Source organism: Crocodylus porosus, unplaced genomic scaffold (assembly GCF_001723895.1).
Source record: "Crocodylus porosus isolate Cpor-Errol unplaced genomic scaffold, CroPor_comp1, whole genome shotgun sequence".
NCBI classification, from domain to species: domain Eukaryota; kingdom Metazoa; phylum Chordata; order Crocodylia; family Crocodylidae; genus Crocodylus; species Crocodylus porosus.
This window is the reverse complement of record NW_017728886.1, coordinates 188,727,777-188,744,752: the sequence shown is the minus strand read 5'-3', so window position 1 is coordinate 188,744,752 and position 16,976 is coordinate 188,727,777. Positions and strand designations below refer to the sequence as shown.

General features: G+C 43.4%; 1 protein-coding gene across 1 annotated transcript in view; it reads right to left on the bottom strand.

Annotated features, from left to right (window-relative positions):
• LAMA3 (laminin subunit alpha 3) overlaps window positions 1-16,976 on the bottom strand; it is a 205,890-nt gene that overhangs the window by 71,936 nt on the left and 116,978 nt on the right. The window contains exons 32-40 of the mRNA XM_019541321.1: window positions 16,129-16,297; window positions 15,615-15,741; window positions 15,397-15,536; window positions 13,694-13,809; window positions 11,125-11,336; window positions 10,098-10,302; window positions 7,343-7,487; window positions 6,229-6,369; window positions 1,460-1,624 (exon numbers count right to left, since the gene is read on the bottom strand). Coding sequence (XP_019396866.1) covers window positions 1,460-1,624; window positions 6,229-6,369; window positions 7,343-7,487; window positions 10,098-10,302; window positions 11,125-11,336; window positions 13,694-13,809; window positions 15,397-15,536; window positions 15,615-15,741; window positions 16,129-16,297 — 1,420 coding nt within the window. The remainder of the gene's footprint in view (window positions 1-1,459; window positions 1,625-6,228; window positions 6,370-7,342; window positions 7,488-10,097; window positions 10,303-11,124; window positions 11,337-13,693; window positions 13,810-15,396; window positions 15,537-15,614; window positions 15,742-16,128; window positions 16,298-16,976) is intronic.

Genomic DNA, 16,976 nt, shown 5'->3' with positions numbered 1-16,976 from the left:
GAGCAGGGCCGGGGGGCAGCAAGGGCAGTGGCTCCCCTCTGCAGGCTGTACAGGCACTGCCTGGCCAGCCGGACGCAACTGTGGGGAGCTCACATGTGGTGGCTGCCATGGCCATCCACTATCCTGCACTGCCGCCACCATGTGCAAGTGCCCCCCTGCTCTGTGTCCAGCTGCTGCCGCCACACTCCCTACCCCCCTGCTCCACCAGAAGGGGTACACTCCTTAAAAAAGGTTTAAAACCCCTGATCTAGGCAGAGAGCTTCTATAGGTATCATTTGAATAGAGTATTTGCGTGGGAGGGCAAGGGAAAGAGGCAGAAGTACACATTGAAAGGAAAAGCGTGGTTCTCAACCTTTTTTGTGCCACGACCCATTTGTAAACATCAATGGCCAGTCCTGACCCCGTGCTCCTTGCTCCAAATCTGGTGCCCCCTGTCCCCATTGTGGGGGTAGATATGTGGGGCACAGGGGTGTGTGTGGGGCATGGGGGGTGGGAAGAAGCCTAAGCAGCCCTTTGCAGGCTGGATCTCTGACAACCTGAAAGGGAAAAACCACAGTTTCCCACATTTTTCTCCTTTAAAAGAGAATCCATTTTTAAAGTTTGTTCATGACACTTCCATATATTCTTGTGACCCACTTTTGGGTTGTAACCCATGGATTGGTAAACACTGGCTTAGACAAGCCAGACATTTTCACCCTCAGAGAGAGCTTTGTGGGTGACATGAGTGACTGGTGCCTCCTGAATCTTGGGAGAGCGGGGACACCCGCAGAAGCAACTGATGGCGGCAGCCCTGTTTTGGGGGTGGGGGCACCAGCCCTCCCGACAGCCTCAGTGTCAGCTGTCAGGGGAGGCACCGGTCCCGTCAGGGGGGCACATCCATCCCCATGCATCCCCTACCAGTCGCCTATGGTGGGTAGGTTCAGCCTGATGGAATCTTGTGGTAGAGACCTGCAAGGGAAGCAGTACATCCCTGGGAACTGTGGGACTTGCCAACAGGCTGGCAGAAGCAGGAAAAATACATTCCATTTCTGCAGATGAAAATAGAAAAAAATGTAAGAAAAAATGATAAGGCAGGAGAAATGAGCAGGGCTGGAGCAGGATGAAAAGCATGGTTGCAAGCAGGGCTCTGCTTTGGGGCTGTGAGCAAGGAAATTGCCTTGTTTGGGCACATCCAGATGAGCGTGGCACTTGCAAGATATTTATGACAGTCCTTGGTTTTAGAAATAACAAGACACCATCTGCAAATAGTTTATGTGAACATCCTGATACTCAGCTAAGTGATTACTCCAGAATTATTATTGGCTGTATTTTCAACACTGTCACTGAAAGTCGAGTACTGTGATATTAGGAAGGTCAGAGAAGAAAGTTACAAATATATTAGAAAGAAAACAAACATCCATAAACATCATCAGGTGGTCTCAGAACAAATATTAGTAAAACAAATTGCTGGGTCATTTACCTTCTCTCCTAGGTAAGACTGTGGTGCTATCCAGTACAAACTGTGCACAGAGGGAGGTAACTCTTGAACATCAGCTACTACACTATTGCTGCCTGGATTGAAGGTTACCGGAACGTCAATTTTATTATCCATTGTCTCCAAGCGCCAGTTCCTCATGTCAGAAAACTAATAAAAAACAAATGTGGGAACTGAAATTTGTTTGTTTATTGCAACTTTTCTTGTGTTGATGCACGGAGTTATTTACAGGACACAAGGTATTGATTCAACGATTCACTGAGGGTGAAAGTCATCCAAGCACAGATGGCTAGAACAAAGCCATGTACAACTCATATCCCATTTAAAAAGCCTCAAAACAGGGTGTAAGTGGGACAGAAGTGAAGTCCCATCAAAGCATCACCCAAACATCATGAAATATTAGGACTTAAGATCTGCCTTTAGAAAATTATTCTCCTGTTTGCTGTTACTAAAAATATTTCCTGTAACATTCAATAAATATTACCCCGTGTAGTTTTAGGTAGTGAAAATGTTTCCTTTTCATTACCACTTAAGTGCATCAACATTACACCCCTCCTCCCTCCCTTTATCATGTTTTGCCTATGGAAAAGAAAAGAGAGGAGGCTTTTTTCATGGGGAACTCAAGTTGAGTATGAGCATAGGGCTCTTTTAAACATTTTCTAGGGTTAAAATATAACCATAATGCATGTTCTCCACAAGCCAAATATAAAAAAGAGCTGCTTCATAAATCTACTGTAACTGGTCACCTGATATCAGCAGTGCCTTTGGTGGTTATAGCCACAGGGCAAGTTCCACTTCTGCTCCATCTAGTTACCTGGAAATTAACAGCTGAAAAGGGCCATTTCAGATTTTTTTTTTTAGGAGTCTTAAAGCCATCAAGGCTAGGGACAGACATTCAAAAAGCCTGAGCCTGAACTGATTCAACTTTTGCAGGTTAGTCTAATCTGGCTAGGCTGAACTGGGTTGTAACCATATAGACATTCTCTCTGGACTGAGGAAATTCAGGCACATGCCTGCAGTGGCTCAGGCTAGAAGCCAGGGGGTACTAGAGCAGCTCTCCATTCCCTTACCAAGTGGTGAGTTGAGGTGGGGCATGGCCAGCCCAGGCAGGACCTCTGGGAGGAACAGTCAGCCAGGTCGGACCATTCCAGGAGGTTCCTGGCCAAGATACAGGACCTCCACTTAATTCAGGATATGCACAGTCCCACCAGAGGAAATGCCCTGTTGGACCTGGTCCTGGCCACAGGCGATGACCTGATAAGGGGCCTCCAGGTTCTTGACCACCTGGATGATAGCGATCATGGCTTGCTGGAATTCACCGTCCAGGGTGTCAAGGGCCTGCAGCAAGGCGGTAGCCCTAGACTTCAAGAGGGCCAACTTCAACGAGTTGAGGAGATTAGTGGGAGAGGCACTGGGGTTCTCGAGAGCAGGAGAACTAAGTGCCCAAGATGAGTGGTCGTTTCTTAAGAAGACGATACTCAGGGCCCAAGGGGTGACCACCCCAACAAGAAGCAAAGAGGGCAAAAGTGCCTGAAAGCCCCCCTGGCTCACCAAGGGTGTCCGGGAATGCCTGATTGCCAAAAAGGTGGTGTACACCCGGTGGAAGGGGGTTGCTATCACCAAAGAGGAGTATGCCTCCTCTGCTCGGGGCTGTAGGGGGGCTGTCAGGAAAGCTAAGGCAGACATAGAGCTAGGACTAGCATCCAAGATCAAAGATAATAAAAAAAGTCCTTTTTCAAATATATAGGGAGGATGAAGAAAGCACCAGGAAATGTGGGGCCCCTGCAAGATTCTCTGGGCAATCTGGTGGTTACGCCAGAGGAGAAAGCAGACCTCTTTAACCAATACTTCACCCCCGTTTTCTTGTGCAGGGACCCGGACTTCCCCACCATGATGCAAGACGGACTTGAGGGGAACACCTCGAGACCTCAGGTTGGGGAGAGCTGGGTTAGAGAGCTTCTGGAGAAGCTGGATGTGTTCCAATCAGTGGGTCCAGATGCTCTCCACCCCAGGGTGTTGAGGGAGCAGCAGGGGTTATTGCAGGGCGCTTGGCACGGCTTTACGAGTGCTCGTGGTGCTCGGGCCAGGTGCCAGTTGATTGGAAGATAGCCAACGTGGTCCCCATCTTTAAAAAAGGGAGGAGGGAAGACCTGGGCAACTATAGGCCCACCAGTCTTACCTCAATCCTAAGAAAACTCTTTGAGAAGATCCTCACTGAGCACATCTGTGATGGGCCAGCTTCAGAGATGATGCTCAAGGGCAACCAGCACGGTTTCATTAGGGCCAAGTCATGTCAGACCAACCTGACTGCCTTTTATGATCAGGTCACAAAAGCATTGGATGCAGGTGTCGCTGTGGACATTGTCTTTCTGGACTTCAGCAAGGCCTTTGACACCATCTCCCACCCCATCCTCATTAAAAAAACTAGGCGACTGTGGCATTGATGCCTACACAGTCAGGTGGATTGCAGATTGGCTGAAGGGCTGTACTCAGAGGGTGGTGGTGGACAGGTCATATTCGACCTGGGGGGAAGAGGACAGCGGAGTCCCCCAGGGCTCAGTCCTTGGACCCACGCTGTTCAATTTCTTTATCAGTGATTTGGACGACGGGGTGAAAAGCAACCTGTTCAAATTTGCTGTTGATACCAAAATTTGGGGTGAAGTGAGCATGCTAGTAGGGAGGGAAAGATTGCAGCAAGACCTGGATAGGTTGCAGGAGTGGGCTAACAAAAACAGGATCCGTTTCAATACTGACAAGTGCAGGGTGCTGCAATTGGGCAGTAGTAAGCAGCAGCACACTTACAAGATGGGAAACTCCCTTCTTGAGAGCACGGAGGCAGAAAGAGATCTTGGAGTCATTACTGACTCCAGAGTGAACATGGGGCAACAATCCAAGGTCACAGTTGGCAGGACTAACCGGACCTTGTCGTGCATCCACAGGTGGATCTCAAGTAGGGCCAGGGAAGTGATCCTCCCCCTCTACATGACACTGGTCAGGCCACAGCTGGAGTACTGTGTCAAGTTCTGTGTGCCCCACTTCAGGAGGGATATGGACAACATTGAGAGGGTCCAGAGGAGGGCCACCTGAATGACCTGGGGACAACAGGGCCGACCCTTCAATGAGAGACTGCGGGACCTGAACCTGTTCAGCCTTCACAAGAGAAGGCTGAGGGGGGACCTGGTGACCATCTATAAACTCACTTGGGGGGACCAGAAGGGTTTGGGAGAAACCTTGTTTCCCCTAGCACCCCCTGGCATAACAAGGAATAACAGCCACAAGTTGTTGAAGAGTAGGTTTAGATTAAACATCCATAAGAACTACTTCACAGTTAGGGCAGCTAGGATCTGAAACCAACTTCCAAGGGAAGTGGTGCTGGCTCCTACCCTGGGGGTCTTTAAGAAGAGGCTTGATGCCTACTTGGCTGGAGTCATCTGAGCCCAGTTTTTCTCCTGCTCAGGCTGGGGGTCAGACTGGAAGATCTACAAGATCCCTTCCGACCCTACTTCTATGATTCTATGATTAGGGAGGTCTGCCTGCATCATCCCAGGCTTTTCCCCGCTGGCTGCTCAAGGGTTGGGAGTGTTGCCAGATGGCAGCCCCGGGCTAGCACTCTGAGGCAAGCGGGGTGTGTACAGTGCATGCATCTGTTGATGATATGGAGCTTTTTAATCTCCTTCCCTGCTTCTTTATAGTATCTGCAGCAAACTGACAGGAAAGCAAGCCAGCAAGGGGGTGATAACAGTGTTTATCACCTCATCAGCAAAACAATAGCCTCTCTCCATTAGTTCCAGCACTTCTTAAACAGCTGTTTCCAAGGAAGGAATTACAAGCTGACCTGTTGATTAGCTCCACAAACCCTTAAGCGAACACTGTTCTGTCTGGCTGTCCCAGTGAAATTGGAGACACAGACACCTCTCAGCTTTAGCTAGCATACCACATGCCTAGGGGCCGTAGGGCTGGGGTCATAGTTTCATAGTTTCTAGGGTCGGAAGGGACCTGAGTAGCGACTCCCTGCCATGGCAGAAAAGAGTACTGGGGTCAAACGACCCCAGCAAGGTGTACATCTAACCTCCTCTTAAAGACCCCCAGGGTAGGAGCCAGCACCACTTCTCTGGTAGGGTCCATGCTGTGAAAAATGGGAGGGAGGTCCCCGCTTGAGCAGAAAGGGGAAGTGGGGCAGAGGGAAGCCAAGCAGACCTTGGTACTGCAGACCTTGGCAGAGGGAAGCCAAGCAGACCTGCTGTACCTGCAGTCTCTGCCAGAGCTCTGGCCAGGGAGCAGGGGGACAGGGCCAGCTTTGCTGTCTGGAGCAAAGAGCCCAGCCCAGAGAGCATACTGGGATGTTGGGGGAGTCTGGTTTAACTTAAACCAGCAAAGGTTCATCTTAATCCAGATGGTGTGTCAGACCAGCATGGTTAATGCACTTCAACTTCTGTAATCAGCAGTGTGCAAAGGAGTGATGATCACATTGAGCTATATTTGACTTCTCCAGTCTGAAAGACCAAGTATCTAGTGATAGCTGCACTGACTGGGAGTGATCCTTAATATGAGTCTGGAGTGAGTCTCATTAAAGAATGTCCAGAATTTTCACTGTTTCCAGCAGAGGTAGGATCTCCTGGGGTAAACAACACTTCTCATTGGCTTCCATAGAACATTTCCATATTTTCAGCATGCAGTTTGTCACTTTTGGAAAAAAATTCTTAATAAAATATGTACATGTTCATGATGATAACCAAAAACCACATTAAATATACCTTAGTTCTACGATTACTTGTACTGCGACATTTGTTGGTTGCTCCAAAACAAAAGCAAGAGGTACAGCCCTTGGGATTGAAAGGATCCAGATAAAATGAACCTTGACGGCAAATACTACATTTTACACCTTCAACATTCTCCTATTAAAGAAAAATTAAAAGAAGTTTGCAAAAGTTTTCAAGTGTTTCTGGTGAGTCTCCCAAAATAGCCTGCACATAAAACAAAGTTTCTGCAACAACATTTATTTAAATAATTATAAAATACATGATAATATAGATTTAAAATTGTTACTTATGGCCTTCTTGCATACCTAGTATTCCAAATGCAGATGAAATGGCCTCCTTTGGAAAGGTAACTTCTGCTCTAGTAACTTATTCCTAACTTCACCTTTTATATATACACAACAGGTCTGCTTTCTAACGTATGACCCAAATGAACACTACCAGTGCTGCTGGAGTACATATAAAACATATTAGACTGAAGTGTAACAATGACAAACTATGTTAAATTGTGAGACATCTTTTTCAACTTAATCTGCAAAAAGATGTAGTGGAATTACTATATGGCACATTATTGAGTAATGAGTATTAGTCAGGTCCAGCTCTCAATAAAACCAAGTGATTTCCCTGCCAGAATCCTCATCTTGACTTTTCCAAACCTATACTTGAAAAGGATACTTGTGAAAGTTCACATTTATAGGGCTTAATTTATGCAAATCACAGCAACAGAAAACTCTACGGATCCATGTGATGAAATGTCAACCTACACCACGTGGCAAAAAACGCCTGAAGCCTGACTGAAATAAAAAAAAAAAGAAACATCTGCAAAAAGCAGATTTATTTCAAGTACATATGGTTTCAGAGCAGGTATGTACTGAAATAATGTCATATCTTAATCCATTGCCCAAGTGTTTGCTGCTCTGTGAAACTAATTAAAATTAAGTGCATTTTTAAAAATTCTTTAAATTCTGTGCAAATGTTATGAGGCTTTTTGCCATAATTATATTTGATTCTTATGTATGTTCTGTAAATGGCAAATTTCTGTTACTAAAAATATGAAGCAGGTACTGATGTGGAAACTTTACAAAGCTTCAAGTAACTTGATTTAACTGACCTTGCAAAGACAAACTCCCATCTGTGGATCACAAACATTTGGCTCTGTTCCATCTCTATTACAGTTACAGGGAACACAATTTGGAAAACCATAAGAACCAGGAGCACATCGGTCACACTGTCGCCCTGTTATTCCTGCCCTGCATCTTTATTGACAAAACAAAACACAGGAACATTTATGTTTTAATGTGTAGGGAGAAGGTGTCACAGAGGTGGGGAAAAAAGTAAAGCATAAAGCAGCTGGATTTGAAGTGAGCCTCTGATCATTAAATAAATGCATCACCCTTCAGGAACAGCAGCTGCAGGCAAGTACTCTTCTCTAATTTGAGTCATCAGAAGTGCCTGCCAGCAGACTTTGAAACATAACCAGAACATGAGACTATAAAGAACTTCCTTCTACCTTGTGGCTACTAATTCAGTCTCTGGAGTGGACCTGCACAGTGTGGTGAAGCACCTGAACCTACAGAAATGTGGATCCTGTGACTTACCTTCCCCCCCGTCACTAAACTCCATGCTAACCACCACCTACCACAGTCTTCCTCTACAACCCTAATACATTATTTCAGAGACCAAATGTTCTTTGTAAAGTAAACCCCCAATATCTTTATCTTAAGAGTCTATCTGGGCTGAAACCATTTTTAAAACCCCTTGGCAAGCAGCAATTAAATTCCTCTGGCTCTCAACAACCAACATTTGTCACAATCTCTAGGCATGTTGCCCACATATCCAATAACAGTAAGTAAATTTACATAAAGAATTAGAACTTTGGACTTTGCTACAATCCACAGAACTAACATTTCAATGAGAAGGAAATGGCTAACCAGGCTCTTCAGTGATTAGTGTTCTGCAGAGAGATCTGACAAATCATTAGGTTTTGCCTCAAAATGAATTTGTCTACAAAATTTATTTTCATTAGCTTTTCACTACTTGGGCCCCAAGTAAAAAAAAAAAAAAAAAATCACAATCACAGCCAGATAACCCAGAAAAATGTGTTACTTCTTTGGCAAAATGAAGAGTTACCCTGAATTTATTTCAAATAAAAGGAGTTTCCCTAATAAAACCTGTTAGATATACAGTTTCATAAGGACATAGAGGATACAGCTTCCCATTTTGTCCTGAGGTCAATCATGTTGGTATAAAAAGGGCTATAACTCCAGGTACAGAATTTTGGATTCAGAAAATGAAGTGATTCAGAAGATTCAGAAATGGTATATAGGGACTAACCCAGATCACGGTTTCACAGATTTCACAGAAACTGCAACATCTGGGGTTGCCTGCAAAATCCAGGGTCACCCATGAAATCCACAATAAAACCCCACCAAAAACTAAATAAAAAAACCCCCTTAAAAATAATTTTTTATTAAGTCTTCCCCTCCTGAGCAGGCCCACCTGGGACAGGAAGGCTTTGACTGGCAAGTCGGCATAAAAAGGGCAGCAGACAAGCTGGCAGCTGCCCCACCTCCCCGCTCTGGCCTCACTTGCCGATCAGTGCCAAGGGGTGGGGCTACTGGGAAATCCCTGCTCTTTGTGCTGTGACAAAGCCACAAAAATGGTTCTCTCTTGCCTTGAGTTAAGTAGGTCCCTAGTGATATATGTTGTTACTTTATAAAACTTAAGGCTCTGTTAAGAAACTCCATTATGGGTTGGAAAAGCTCAGACCCATTCTTGGGAGCAACATACAGAATTGACAAATCAAATTCAGCTGCCTTTGAACACCTGTATTCCACCAGCACTTATATCAGAGTTAGGAAAAATACCCTACTGCCTATTAAAGGAGTCATGCTTGCCTTTAGGAGCTCTTATCTTCCCGGGGAAATGAAAAGAACTGTGACAATGGTAGGACCGACAACCATTAGCATTTAAGAGAATTCTCTACAGTTGTCTTTCGTACAACCTAAATAAGAGGATAGATCTAAGGAGTGTACTCTCATGTCAGCGAACGGATATTAAGCATATATGGCCTAATTTCAAAGGTGCTTAGCCCCTTCACCTGCCACAGAGCAATATAAACTGCTTATATAACACCTTTCATCAGCATTAAAAACATTACTTGGGCTTCATAGCACCATGTGGGGTAAAAAATTAACAATTTAAGAATATGAAGGGAATGTATCCAGATAAAAGTAGATGTCCTGTAGTCAGAAATTCTGGTTTACAGTCCTGGATCTGCCACTAACTTGCTATGTAATGTTGATTAGGTTTATATGTGCTCTTGAGACCAGAACTGAGAAGCACTCCCCTCCAGCCCTACTTCACACATCTAACACAGAAATGAGGCAGCAAAACTGCCCTCAGGGTGTCCCTTGCTGTCACCAGTTTCAAGCACACAAAAGACAAAGATCTGGACAGCAGTGATGGGTTGTGCCCTCAGGTTGAGTTCACTACCTCATTTCCAGGTATGGTGTATGTGAGCTAACATGGCTTGTGAGGAAGCAGTACAGACATGTCCTTTGAGATACACAGGGGTTCAATGATTTACTCAAAAATCACACAGCAAGTCAGTAATCAAGGGAAATAAAGCCCAGGAGTCCCACTCCCACCAACCAGCTACCAGAGCAAACCAAGTTTCAACTAAAAATTTACAGATTCCTTGAGAAACCCATGTTCTAACCATTGGTTAGCATGGGATAAAACTGTATATAGCCACATAAGAATATGTTTCCATCTTCTGCAAAAAGAGAAGTGAACCAAAGCACTTGTAATAATTTTCCAATGCATCAGTAATAAACAAGTTTTGCCCAACAGTGCAAACTTACTTGCACTGCCCATTGTTTTTATCACATACTGGGTTTGCCACATTCACAACTCCTTTGCTTGAACAGTTGCAGCTTTCACAGCCAACAACAGGATGGTAGCTGAAGAACTGTTTCTCACATACTTCACATTTGGGCTTCACCGTTTGAGGGGGGCAAATACATTTACCAGTTATGTCATCACAAAGACGTCGACCGCAGTTGCATACTAGGGCAAGAGAAAATGTTTTACAAATTAATTGTATTTGATTTAAACAAATGACTCTTACTCAATGTATATATAAAACAAGACAAGTGTGTGGGGCCTCATTCTTCTCTATATTTTACCAGCATTATGTTTTTGTCACTTAGCTGGCTCCAACAGTTGCAATGGTTTACGTCAGAGGAATTTCAGGCTTGTGAAAACTAGTAACAGTAACTGCAATTTCAAGCAGTAACCTGGAACCTCTGCACTTTTCCTTAAAACGATTCCTCGAGTTCAACACATCCAGTATTGTTTTACATTTTCTGGCACTGTCTGCTAAACACTGACCAAACAATAGTTTTGGTGGACTTGATACCATGTTTTCAATACAATTAATGTATAATATAATATCCAGGAGAGGCAGACTGTCAAGGCTGTGTAATGTAACTAATTAATCTGTCAATGCTATTAGTTTAATGCCACATATGCTTATTTATGAAAAAGCTGGGGAAAGCTGGGACACAACAGCTGGTAATAAACTTCAGAAAGTTTATTTAATATTGAATATAGAATAAACCATTCATCTCTGGAGGAGTGACTTTACGGACTGTAATAGCAAGTTTATGAACACGCTGGCCCCAATCCAGAAAAGCACTTAAAAGCCTACTTCATATTAAGGACATGAGTTTAAAGTGAATAGGGTTTTTCCTTTGTTGATGCGAAGCAGCTGCTCTGCTCAATCAGAGTTAGATCAATCAGCACCATGTACAATCAAACTCTAATGTGCAAAATGAAGCTGCAGGATGTAATATATAAGATCACAATATACTCATAGAATATACTTACATTTGCAGAATGGAAATCCATAGTAGCCAGTTTGGCATCTACTACACTGACGACCAATAATATTAGGTTTGCAATCACACTGTCCTCCCCAAGGGTTGCAAGTTGGACTAATGGAACCCGCTCTGTGGCAATTACAAGGCAATGCTCCATTGTTGTAGAAAGCTACCAGCGATCTCATAGAATCCTTACAAAATGATGGTGAAGTTACTGGGCTATTGAAATAAAAGTATAAATTATGTAAAGAGAAGTTATTTGCCGGGATCTGGAGATGTGTTGTCTATTTATGCATCATCACTGTGGGTGCGCACATACTTCAAGCACTGGCAAGACTTTTTGCCTTAACAATGTGTGTAGGATATACTGTAGCCCCAGCCCTCTTTTATGCAATTAAGAGAAGACATCATAGCAATTTACAAATGTCTGAAGAGCTGGGTAAACAGTAATTGAAGGACCAACTTACCAAACATAGCATCTACTTAGGAGGCTTCCACAATCCCACAATGTCTTGTAAAGTTCAGCACCAAATTGGCTAGTTTGCTGGGGTGGAATTTAGTAACCAACTTCTTTGACAATTGATGCCTTGTCATGGTAAAGGATAGTACCAGAAGAATTGCCAAGAGGGTTTGGATTTCACCTATCTTTCTTGCAGAGTAAATTCATACTTTTTTTTCCCCGCGATGCGCCAGAGAGATCTGCCACTTCAGAGCAGACTCTATTAAATCAAGCCTGCTCTGCATGTGAGATAAGGAGAACTGCGCTGTGCCGCGTGCAGTTGTATAAATGGTGAAATGCACGTCAGCGTGCATAAAATGGCAGTAATGTGCTTTTGAACTAAAGCATCTCCAAGGTGTTTTAGTTCAAATGTGTGCCACTGCCATTTTGTCAGTGCTGATGTGAATTTTGCTGCTTATACAACTGCAAGCCCTTAATGATAAAGTTTAGATCTCACTGGGCACATCTACATGAGACACTGTCTGCGCAGTAGCCTGACACTACTGCGGAGTAGCACTGCATGGCAAAAAACATGCCAAAATGCTACTGTGCAGTAGTGTTACTTAAAAGGCATTTGCCAGCACTACTGTGCTGTAACTTTGGTTACTGTGCATTTATTTAGTACTTGTATTATATGTAGAAGTACCAAATAAATAAGCAGCAACCACTGTGCAGTAGCCTCTCACGTAGACGCACCCACTGTGAAATAGGGAGAAACCTGGTCAGGTCCTTGATTAATTTCAAGATGTTTACATGAAAAAAATATGCGCTGCCTATGAACCAGGTGGACCAAGATAGTCTCGAGGTGAACTCTGACAGACTTATGGAAAAGTCTGCAGGCTTTAGCTCTAGGAAGAGTTCTAATGTAACTGCGGTAGAAGACTAGCCAAGGCTAAGGTTTTCTGCCTGAGACCAGCTGAAAAATGTGGTGCACTTAGCTAGGTAAGCACATCATGTGGAATCCTTCCTGCTATGTGAAGCATTCTCCCTCTGACCTGGGAAATGAGATCTGAGACCAGTGACAGAACCTTGCAGTTCTTCACTGACATCAGCCAAATGACTTAGTACCAAAACTGTCTCAGCCACTCAGGGACTAAGCTGATTCTCTGGACTGAGCTCTGTCTCCTCTCGCAGCACGCTTGTAGGATCAAAGGTTTGGGCAGGAAGGCTTACAGGAGGAAAAGACTGAGAATCAAAATACCAATACCAGTAAGAGAGTCAAAATTAAAGCATGTGTGACAGGAGGATCTGAAAGGAGACAAACTGTACCAAAGCAAAAGTAGGCTAACAAAACAATATTCTCTCTTTCCTTTTGCTTAAAGAGAAGGAGTAATAAATAAGTACATCCCTAATGAAGCAGTACTTTGAAAGGAAGACCTCTAGCAGGTATGTAAGCTACAAAAAATGGCTGAAGAGTTTTCCAGATCTAACCAAGGCTGTTGAAAAGAATTGCTAAGTAGGAAGTTTAAACTACCCTTTAATCCCACAGCAGAAGGCACAAGGAGGGGTGAGTCTACAATGCATTTGACATTGCAGTGGAAAAACTTATTTTAACCAGTGCCTGAAACACATGCATATCCATAGTGAGGAGTTTCACATAGACAATCACACAAAGAATAATACCTCACTGCTTTCTGTAGTGGCTTAATTAAAAGTCCTCTCTCTAAAATATGTCTCTGGAACAACAGCAATATATAAATATACATGCATGAAAATACTTGAACTGGTCCAAAAACCCAGTTTATCCAATACTTTTCTTCCAAAGAAGTACATGTATACAAAGAAAGTACCTGGTGACTGACATTTTAGAAATATGAAAGATAGACAGCAGCAATTTTCTGTTTCTGTACACTAAACAATAACATTCTTCCTTTAGACTTGATTTACAGTGTGAAGTCACGGAGAGCTATAGGGCAATATTTTAATTCCCCATAGAGATTTAATGGTCCAGAATCAGTTATGTAATACATACCCACATAGCACAATGACACAATTTTTAAGAGCTGCATTATGAAATAGCAATAACAACAACTTGTCACTCTGTAAAATGTTCATCGTTTCAGAAAGTGACGCTTACTCAATATAAAAACTGTTTCCTCCACATTGTTTGATAAAATCAAATGACTTGTCCACAGTTCTTATCTGAAGAATGTTAGGGCTGTAGCTATCTGCCGGAATGACTAAAACATGTTCCTTAAAACAGCAAGAAAATTCGATTTAATATTTCATATAAAAACAGAAACAATAAACTAATATATTTATATATTAAAGTGTACTTCCATTCTCTACTTGGATTTCCTATAAAACACTAAGAGACAAATCTAGCTACCCTTTAGGTGGGTAAATAACACTTAGAGGACTAACATTTACAGAGAGTTAGGGTGTTGTTACATATTATCTTTCACACTTGTTAAGGGCTCTTGAATTAGGAATGTTCATGCATTAGGTCTGGAAAACACAGAATACCTGAGCCTGTCACAGACAGTTCTCTTCCAGAGAGGATTATCTCTAATTTTGGGCAGTTCTTGCTGCAGACCTGTTAGATTGCTCCATGGGGCCAGGACAAGTTGGAAACAGACCTCCACTATCCCAGGAGGCCCTGCTCCCAGCCTTCCTTACATGGACACTATCCTGCCACAGAATGACAGCAGAAATGGCAGCTGGGGGAGCCCTAGAAGTAAGGATTCTTCCTCCCTTCCCCTCCACCCTGGGGCTTCCTCATCCCCCACCCCTCCAGTCCCTTGGAGGTCACCCCCACCACCACCCCCAGTCCCTCAGGGTTCACTCCCTGCCCCGCTAGTGTTGTCCTGGGGGAGTAGACAGAGAAGGGGAAACCATCTGCTTGCTGCCACCACTACTGCTCTCCAGGCTTGAGAGCAGTGGTGGTGATGGCAGTGGCAGAATGGTTTCCCTTTTTCTGTCTGCTTCCCCGGGACAATACCAGCAGCCACAGGAAAGTGGAGAGTTGCAAGGAAGCTGGGGGGAGTTGGGGGTGGCAGGAAGCAGGTGTTCAGAGACTAGATTCTGGCCCTGGGATGGAGGAAGGGGGTCAACGGGCCTGATCTAGGCTGGTAGGGACACAATCCAGGCACATAGGGGCTGGTGGTTCTGATTAGAGCTGGCAGAGACCCAATCTGGACCAGCAAGGACCCAATCTTGGCAGGCAGGGGCTGGCAGGCCTGATCCAGGCTGTGGGGCCATTCCTGGAATATACAGTACCCTGGAGAGCAGGTGAGCAAGACAAAGATGGAGTTAACTCCTAACCACACCTCACCAGTCCTCCAGGAACAGGATGGAGCAGTGCATACTAGAGAGGATATTAAATCTTAATGTGTGACTGCTCAAAGCATGTGCCAACTTTAACACAGCCTAATATTCCTTAGAGTAATTGTAATGTCTAACTACACTCTTACATGTCTTCCTAGATGGAACAGGACTGCAATAGGGCACAAACAGATGGAGTGGTTCCTTTCCGAGTAAAACCAGCTTAACTCCTTGTCCTTTGGAGCAGAGTGGATTCCTGTTGATTATGTCCTGAGGGACAAGGCAAGTTGCACGGGGAAGTAGGATCTAAAATCTGAGTGTGGCCCTGAAGTTAACTGCATAAGTGCTCTTTACCTGTCTACTGACAGAAAGTGGATTTGGGTCATATTTGGACCAAAATATGGGAAAATACGTATTCCCCAATATCACAGGTTCTTATTTTTGGTTCTCTCTCTCTCTAAACAAATAGCAAATGTAAAAAGAATACTACCACACCCATACATTTAACAAACATACCAAAACCAATGTTTTGCCATTGGGAATCTTCAAAGTAACAGAGACGTCAGGTCCAGGAATGTCAAGTTCTATTTGGTTTTCTGCAATCACCTGGTCTCGACAGCCAAATGCATGAGGGCAGAACAAAGCATTGACAAAACCTAAAAGAAATGTTAAGGTCTAGTGTGCTAAACTGCTGAAAAGGGGAAAAAGTTAAATTAATACAAGGGGCTACTAACCTGACCAGGGACGTCCCCCATCCACAAGTACCTCCACAGGAAATGTTGGATGGTCTGGCTGATAAAAATGTATAACAAATACATATCTGCCCACATGTGGCACTCTGCCACTCAAGGTAATCTGGTTCTGGAGAAAGAAAATCAGCTACGTTTATGCATTTGTTTTGTGAATGCATTGTCATTATGTTCTAGGCCAGTTGCAATGAAAGCTGACAAAGCACAGAACCTCTAAGGAGTAGAAGGGCCTCCTCCAGGATCAGTCCCTATGTTAACATCCTCAGAGTGATTATATTCCATTTTCACAATCTGTGAAATTATTATACTATGTTTAGAATTAAGCTTGGTTCCAATTCTTTTGTTTCTACTCTGCACTTTTTCCACTGGGCATAACATATCTCCATATTTTGGCTGTAAAATATCATTTAAGTTTAGTTTTCATGTTGTGCTCAGTCTTCTTAACTACTCACAATAGACTGTGTTCCCTAGAAACAATAACATTCAAAATATGAACTACCTGTACCGATGTCAAGGTTACTCCTTTAACTGTGTTAGCAGAAGGTAAAGGAGCACTCAATGGATCGTATAGTACATTTCTCTGCACTTCTGAAATTTTCCCATCCCTGAGTGCGTCCAAAAGCAAGGCCATTGGCGGAGTTTCATACACTGAGGGAATGCATGAAGCACTAAAAATAGAATTATATTAATTATTTGTGGGGTGGGGAAAATTTCTCAAGTAAAATAAATAGAAATCAGGCATGGTGGTAGAAGTTAGTACATTAGAATGTGAACACTTAATAATGAAATATAACTAATGTCACTCTTTGGGATTCTACATGATTGATATTGATTAAGCAAAAACAAGATCATTTTCAGTGAATTAAATCAATGTAAATATAATAGTTGTATTTACTCAAAACTATCATATGATACATAGGTTAACTGTTAAGGATTTGTGAAACAAGATGCAAATATAACCAGTGGTGTCTTAACAATATAAAGTAAATTTTAGCCATCTAAGCAAGTCACAAAGAAAAGAATCTAAATTAATATTGAAAGTCCTGATCCTACAAATTTTTGCATATGTGCATGATTGTAAATTTAGAAATATTTCGCCATAAAAAACAATGGGACTAATCATTAGGGGTGTGCAAAGCTTCAGGTACTGATTTGATTCGAAGGAGATTCGGCGCAATTCGGTGGCTGAATCTCCAAATCTGAATTGAATCAGGGGACCAGTTAAAAGGTCTGAATCGATTCAGAAAAGATTCAGAGAGCTTTGGTGATTTGGGCAGTCCCTGCTGGCTGCAGCAGGGAGCTGAACCTGGACTCGGTGCTGGTAAGTAGGGGGGGGGGGAGGGGAGG